Here is a 7888-nt window from a genome sequence, read left to right on the forward strand (position 1 = left end):
CACTCAGTGGAAAATGAAGTGGAGAAGCCTGTATCTTGGGGTCTGGTTTTCTGTTTTGTATGGCCCTGAGCTGGGCAAACATCTGTTGCCATCAAGGTGTGTAAGATCAAACCTGAATATTGTAATTTCCATTACATATCTTTGCTAATCCTTGGAAGGGGGTGAGCCATGAATAAAACTGAAAGTACATAGATTTGACATAGAGTGTGTGTGTATACAAGTGCGTCTGTGTGAGTATTTATAAATGAAAGCTGTACAAAAGAATCTTGCCATAAGGTGTGCTACAAAGCGCTTCATATACGCTTGTATAAGCATAATCACTAATTGTAAAAAAAAGGGCAGTATCTCAAGTCAAACCTGTAATCCTACAATCCCTTGCATTGATGTAGTCCTACTTCACAGGAGAGAGCGAGCAGCACTCATTAAAGCCAAGAAAAAGGCGATCGGGTTTCATTTGTAACGTTAACATCCAATAACATAAATGCCAGAAGTGGGTTTTGTCTCTCATCATTAATGTTAGATGCTGCATGAAAAGCTGCCCTTGCTAATACCCACACAAATAATACAAGTAAGAACACTAGCGCGTGGCAGATGCAAGCGTGCATATCTGTTACCGAGCTCATGAAGCTGGGCTTTCCTGGACAATTTCCAACTTGGGCAGGGTGAACTTTAGCTGAGTAAGAAATCCAGGCTGCCATTCGTGAAGTATCTGGCATAGGTGCAAAGACTCCCCGGTCTTTGGGAAAGTGAAATAGCATTCTTTTTGTCCTTCATTGCAGGATGCATTCCCTTCTAAAGAGTTAAAATTAATACCAGGTTGCCGTACGTTGTAAACGTTTATCGTTTATTATGCATTAAAATGTGCACAGCACATACACCACAGTCTTGAACAGCACCTGTATAAAACTACAGACAGATTCTGGTAAATGGTGAAAGCTCATACCATGTAACATTGTTATCAAGGTTTTATCACAATATTTCGAAGTTACAACAACTACCTCTGAGCATATCTTGTGTGAGGCCGTCGGTGGTGGATTTAATGGAGTGAAAAGCAACAAAGAAGAACCATTCCCAGAGAAAATCTTTGTGATTTGATTTTGCTATTTGAAATCCGAAACAAAATCATCGGTTGTCAGAGGTAGTGGTGATAATTACACAATGATTACTCACATATAGAAAACATAGAAAGTACAGAAATCCCCCGAATTACAGGAACAGAAAAATCCTTAGGCGTGACATTTCCTAGGTGCCCTCTCCTGATTTGCCTTCCTTTTCATTAATTGTTATTTTCCGTTTGACAGCAGCTGGCTTAAGATCTGGTCCTGGTCTGCTCTGGTCTTACTGAACTTCAGTGAGTAGATTTTGTCTTCAAGGTCACGTGTAAGCAGAGGATACAGGCAAGTGTACACCATTACAAAGAAACAAAGGCTTTTGTGTAGGAATGTAAAGAAAAAAAAACCCAGCTGAATTCAGATTTGCATGTAGTCAGAAATAACTAGTTTAGATTGGAAGATGATCTGTAAACATCCTCTAAAGTAATCAAACATTGTGGTTAGTCCTGGTTCCCACTTAACATATTGATGCCCTAAAGATGATGGAAAGAAAAGAAAAGAAAAGAAAAGAAAAGAAAAGAAAAGAAAAGAAAAGAAAAGAAAAGAAAAGAAAAGAAAAGAAAAGAAAAGAAAAGAAAAGAAAAGAAAAGAAAAGAAAAGAAAAGAAAAGAAAAGAAAAGAAAAGAAAAGAAAAGAAAAGAAAAAGAAAAGAAAAGAAAAGAAAAGAAAAGAAAAGAAAAGAAAAGAAAAGAAAAGAAAAGAAAAGAAAAGAAAAGAAAGAGAAGAGAGAAGAAAGAAAGAAAGAAAGAAAGAAAGAAAGAAAGAAAGAAAGAAAGAAAGAAAGAAAGAAAGAAAGAAAGAAAGAAAGAAAGAAAGAAAGAAAGAAAGAAAGAAAGAAAGAAAGAAAGAAAGAAAGAAAGAAAGAAAGAAAGAAAGAAAGAAAGAAAGAAAGAAAGAAAAGAAAAGAAAAGAAAAGAAAAGAAAAGAAAAGAAAAGAAAAGAAAAGAAAAGAAAAGAAAAGAGAGAAAGAGAGAAAGAGAGAAAGAGAGAAAGAAAGAAAGAAAGAAAGAAAGAAAGAAAGAAAGAAAGAAAGAAAGAAAGAAAGAAAGAAAGAAAGAAAGAAAGAAAGAAAGAAAGAAAGAAAGAAAGAAAGAAAGAAAGAAAGAAAGAAAGAAAGAAAGAAAGAAAGAAAGAAAGAAAGAAAGAAAGAAAGAAAGAAAGAAAGAAAGAAAGAAAGAAAAAGACAAATGGATCTTTTTAGTGATTCCCCCATAATCAAACCTGTCTTTTCCTCCATCATATTAGAGCCATGAGTTCCACTTGCAAAATATATAAAGAAAAATATAGGGTTACTCGATGACGATATAGTACTGCAGCCTGACAGCTGTCTGCAAATATTTTCACCATGATTATCCTTACTAAAAGTAAACCACTGGGTAAAGATAGCTCAAACGTGACAAGGCTCAAATAGGATGCAACCAACTCTATCCTGAATACTTTTGGCTACATATGGAAAAAGAAAGATTTGGGATTACGATTGTTCCCCCAGGCCCTCCTCCAGAACCGTAAGACCAAGCAGAAAAGCGTGTACCTTCCTTCCATGCAGATTTTTGTTAGGAGACTGGCTTTGAGAGTTAGTGAGGTAGAAATTAATCAACTTTGTCAGGGAATGAGACAGAAAAAAGCAGCATATTTCTCCTTCCAAATACTGCACCAAAAATAATAAATAGTACAAAACAACCTCAATTCCTTGTAATCACTCTAAATTCTCTCTGTGGAGCTTGTGTTCTCTACAAACCAGCAAACGTTTTTGCCTTTTGAAAACTTAGGAGTATTCTGGAGTTTCACAACCTTTGGAAAATTAACGTAGTCTCCAAACGTGAAAGGGATTTTGATTTGAATAAAGTATAATTCATTCACGGCAGCGTTTCACAGTGCGCTCGTTGGGGGAGGGACAGACACATTTTTTTTAGCCTAATGCCAAACAATCATATCCAATATAAGCTTCCCTTAAGGGCCACAAAACATCCTACGCTCCTGTTTATCTAAATAGAAAAAAAACCCAACTTTGCCGAGTTTATATAGGTGTTTAAGCCTCGCTGCTGCCTGGCAGCTCTAAGACTGACTGCAGGAAAGTTCAAAGTTCAGCACTGGCAGATCTAAAAACAGATTTGTGGGGTAGCTCTTCAGCACCGTGCTTTCTGTACCGAGGTAAACCGATACTGTTCCAATTAAATAGCAACGCCGCACAAAGGAGGTCAGGCATTGTGTGTGGCTCCGCGCTGGCATCCCACCCCGGCACCTCCGCCACCGCTTCTTCTCGGAGGCCAAGAGCTTCTCTGGGAGTCACGGGGGTTTGGAAAACACGCAGAGGAGAACAAAGCCATCATAACAAACAAACAAACACGTGTAAAACGATAGACGCCGTCCAACACACAAACAGTGCAAAACATTGTAATAGAGGAATTGAATTTCACCTGGTTTAGGACACGGAGTAGCAGCACACCTGTGATAACTTACAAACAATTTAAATAAACCACAAAGCAGAAGTCTTCTACTGTTGCACCATGAAATGAAACACCTTGGGTTGGAGGTTTGTTTTGTTTTCAGAAATTAAAAAAAAAAAAATATCGGAACTATAAATAAATTTTGTGGCAATATATACAGATTTAAATAATTAACTTAAATACCTTACACCTACTCTTGCATAAAACTCTCCAGTAAAAGTGCACCATGTTTCTTTTCCAAACTTGTCCTGCGTCTTCCCCTGTGCTGAGGTAGGTCTGAAGGGAGATGTCTCAGATTCTAGGAAGAAAATGTGTCACTGTCATTGTGGGAGATACTTTATTGCCTTTCTTTGTTCTTCCATTTTTGCTCAGGGCTATGTACATCCCGGGATAAATCCTGGATTCGTAAGCATTGTAGTTGTTTGGCAGGAGAATCTCTTTGAATTTGCACTCGTCATTGAAATGGGTCTGAAATGAAAAGGAAAGAATGAGAGGGAAGGAATTTTAAACATCAGGTGTGGAAATATTCTTGCTACCAGGTGTAGAAGGTGTGCTGCGGGGAAATGTGCAGCTGACTCCCTCCCCCTTCGTAATCTTTTGAAGTGGTCGCCCAAACGAAGCTTCAAACAGGACTCGGGAGCCAGAGGATCATTAAGGATGTGGTGTCCAGGCCAGGCAGGTGCACCTAAGGGTGGGAAGGACACCCATAGCTATGCCTGCACTCTTGAGGGAGAGGGGCACCTCTTAATAGAGCTGCAGTGGGGCAAGGCCCAAGCCCAGTTCTGCTGCCCTGCTCAGCTACTTGCTCAGTGGTTGTTCTGCCAGCAATAAATTGCCTGAGAGGCTTCAGAAAAATCTGAATGCCAGTATTTTCTCATGTTGCTTGAGGAGAAAGAAGCATTTTAAAGACACTCAAAGTGGACAATATTTTCTGCTTCTTTAGTTTTAAAATTGAAGGAAGGGTTTGGGTTCACCATGGTAATGGATCAGGAAAACAGACCTGACAAAAGGCACCTTTCCAGTGAAGAGGTTTCATTTGCAAGTAAGTACAAAGAGGGACAGGTGTTGTAAGTGTGTTGCTATCTGGAGAGTAACAAATGAACTCATCTCTTATTGGGCAGAAGTCTAGGGTTTTTTAAGGTAGGTCTCAGTCCACCAAGCTGAACACTGCACTGTGGATTACTTTATCCAGGACACCAAAGCACCAATCTTCATAAGAAAGGATGCAAAGGAAGCTCTTGCACTTTGGTGGCTGATTCTGCCCAGCTTTTATATAAGTTAAAGTCCTCTGTAACAGGACTGATGCACCAGAAAAATAATTCTGAATGCTTCATGTCTTCATTCATTTGAAAATGCCCTAGTTAACTCCGACATAGTTTGCCTCTTCCTCAGACCAAGTTTCTTCAAAGTATACCTGAGAAACATGAAATAGAAAAGCTATGGGTAAGGAAGGAGACCCAGGAACGTGGGCTTGAAATGATGCTGCTCACAGTAACTTACACAGAGGTGAACTCAAAAGCAGGAGGGCAGCTCAACATGGGCAAAGACATGCGCTGTTATTGTCCACCCCAAGTACATTTTATAAGATGCCCCTATCTTTTCCAAAGATCTAATGTAAAAAAAGGTCTGTATTACCTCCTAAGAGATATGCCTTCTTATAAATATAAGACCAAACCTTGAGCATGCTGATCTGTCATGGGAACAGACTTTCTCATCCAGACCATTAACAAAGAATGATCTACAGGTATGTGACAGGCACTGATTCATCTCATCATAAAGGATCATTTGTGGGGGCCTGGCTGATCACAAGTTCAAATGCACTCTGAGAGATGGAGTGAGTGATTGTCATACTTGCTTAAGGCTCTTTGTACTTAAATACAAGAAAGAGGTGGACTGAGGCTGGCTTGAGGTCTTGCCACACAAATGACTGCTCTGCTGGTCTATGTGGTAGGCAAGATGGATAGCTGTGGTTGGGTGACTGTAGTTTTTATGGGGGAACCAAGGAAGTGTAATGCAAAGGAGTGGGTTTTACTTCAAATGCCCGATAAGCAGCATACGTGGGCAGCACACCTGTTGGCAAGGCAGCAAGGGCTGCTCCGTGTTGCCTGAACCAGGAGGGGCAAGGATGGGGCTTGGGCAGCTTCTAGCACCATGCACGCCTCCCACCCCAGCTGACCATGGTCCCCTCCCCAGGCACACAGTTGGTGGCTACTTACAGATCCATAGAGTTTGCCTTTGCTATTCATGGCCACAAAGAGTCCGCTTCTAACTCCAAATATGCTCACCACTCCTCTTTCCACGGGGGAGATTTCCAGCAGACCTACAGAGGAGACACAGGAATCAGGGGGACAAAGGGCTGTGCCCTGAAGGAGTGTGTGGTGTCAATGCTGCACTCACCCAGAGGCTCCCATCGCTAGTGTGGTGCAGGTCCCCATGCCCCAGCACTGCTGTGGGTGGCCGCAGAACCCCAGCCTCACACTCCACGTGCTGCCCCATGCCCCATGCCGGGACCTCTCTTCTTTTAGCTAAGTATCTATTTTTACTTTGCCCCCAGGCATCCTCCTATGTAGCGGAGGTTATAATAAACCAGAGTGTGCTTGGGCAAATGAAACATTTGTCATCACGCAGCTTATATCTCGCCCCCCCCCCCCCCCACCTGCCCGGATCTTATTGTTTCAGTTGGATATGAGAGTCATGGGGCCACGGGGTTAAGTCCCCAGCAGATGCTTTTCAAGTTCGGGGGTGAGCTGGGCTCTTCCCGGCCACCGCTCAGAATGGGCAGCCCACGGACTGCGGACCCTCCAGATGTTGAGGCAACCCCGACACCCGATGCCTGCCGGCGGCAAGGGGCCAGCACGGCGCTGAACGGAGCGCCCATGAACTCCTCCGGAGCGCCCGATGAGCTCCGGCGCCGCCCCGCTACCCCCGGCGCCCGCCGCCCTCGGGGGAGCCGTGGCGGGCGGCACCCCGGTGCCGGGGGCGGATGGACTTTTTTGGGGTCTAACATGCACCCACCCTCCCTTTGGAGCATACCGCTCTCCGGGGCAGGTGAGGCGCTCCGCGACCGCGGAACCGCCCTCGGGGGCGGTTCCGCGGTCGCGGAGCGCCTCACCTGCCCCACCGTGGGGGTGGTCGCCGGCTTACTGTATTGATTCTCGCTGTGGATCCCGTCGATGCGACCGTCGGGCAGCACCTGGATGTGGAAACCGATGCCCACGTTGCAGTAGAGGCGCCTCAACCGTTTGATACCCAGGAGGTAGTCGCCGTCGCGGGCGGCGTCGCGGCGTTCGGCCGGGAGTCGAGCGACGGAACGGGCGAAAAGAGCCGCGTCCCAACGGCGCTGGCGGGGCCCGGCGGGGAGGCGACCCGGGGGGGGCCGGCCGCGTACCGCCCCCGGCCACAGCAGCCCCAGGAGCAGAGCCGGCAGCAGCGCCGCGGGGAGAGGCATCCCGGCTTAAGGGAGCGTAGCTACGGGCCGGCGGCCGCTCGCTCCGAAAATACGCTCGCCCCCCAGCTCCCACTTTATACTGAGGTCAAAGGGGGGGAGAAAAAAAAAAAAAAAAGGAAACCAACAAAAAACCAAAACAAAATAAAACAAAACCAAAAAGCGAGGCGAGGGGGAGGGAGGGAGCCCCGCGCTCAGTCCCCCGAGGATCTGCGGTTTCCCTGGGCTGGCTGCATGGAGAGGAAATCCCGGGAGCAAGAGCTTCTGAACTTGATCTCAACTCCAGGAGTCTTGTCTGAAGTGCTGATCTTCTTCTATAGCAGCTCAGCCATAGCGCTTTAGCCCTGGCCACGATATTTATATATCCATGTGCGTTGGTACCTATTACATCACCACCTACTGCTGCCTGCTGCAGCCCTCCGGTTTAGCTGAAAGCCAAATTATCACCCCTAGATGCTTAACAGCTCCGAAGCGTCTTGAAGGGAAAGGGTGAGCAGCGCTGCTGCTAAGCAAGAGGGACAGCACAAACTTTTAAAAAGAAAAGGTCATATTTTGCGTTCATCACAGCAGCTTCCTTCTCTCTTCTTTCTTTCTTTCTTTCTTTCTTTCTTTCTTTCTTTCTTTCTTTCTTTCTTTCTTTCTTTCTTTCTTTCTTTCTTTCTTTCTTTCTTTCTTTCTTTCTTTCTTTCTTTCTTCTTTCTTTCTTTCTTTCTTTCTTTCTTTCTTTCTTTCTTTCTTTCTTTCTTTCTTTCTTTCTTTCTTTCTTTCTTTCTTTCTTTCTTTCTTTCTTTCTTTCTTTCTTTCTTTCTTTCTTTCTTTCTTTCTTTCTTTCTTTCTCTCTTTCTTTCTTTCTCTCTCTCTCTTTCTCTCTTTCTCTCTTTCTC

The 7888-nt window shown here is 44.2% G+C and overlaps 1 protein-coding gene across 1 annotated transcript; it reads right to left on the reverse strand.

Annotated features, from left to right (window-relative positions):
* Positions 1-3850: 3850 nt before the first annotated feature.
* On the reverse strand, positions 3851-7443 carry FGF4 (fibroblast growth factor 4). Its single transcript, XM_064453340.1, has 3 exons — positions 6704-7443; positions 5776-5879; positions 3851-4027 (listed from the first exon to the last, which is right to left on the reverse strand). Exons 1-3 carry the CDS (start codon positions 7005-7007, stop codon positions 3851-3853), a joined length of 585 nt encoding a protein of 194 aa, XP_064309410.1. The 5' UTR covers positions 7008-7443.
* Between the last annotated feature and the right edge of the window lie 445 nt (positions 7444-7888).

This window comes from Phalacrocorax carbo, chromosome 5 (assembly GCF_963921805.1).
Source record: "Phalacrocorax carbo chromosome 5, bPhaCar2.1, whole genome shotgun sequence".
Lineage (NCBI taxonomy): Eukaryota > Metazoa > Chordata > Aves > Suliformes > Phalacrocoracidae > Phalacrocorax > Phalacrocorax carbo.

Coding starts and splice junctions, on each gene's coding strand:
- FGF4 (XM_064453340.1), bottom strand. CDS start 7,007: ATGCCTCTCCCCGCGGCGCTGCTGCCGGCTCTGCTCCTGGGGCTGCTG. Junction 5,880..6,703: donor CCACAGCGAGAATCAATACA/GTAAGCCGGCGA, acceptor TCTCCTCTGTAG/GTCTGCTGGAAATCTCCCCC. Junction 4,028..5,775: donor AAGGCAAACTCTATGGATCT/GTAAGTAGCCAC, acceptor TTTTCATTTCAG/ACCCATTTCAATGACGAGTG.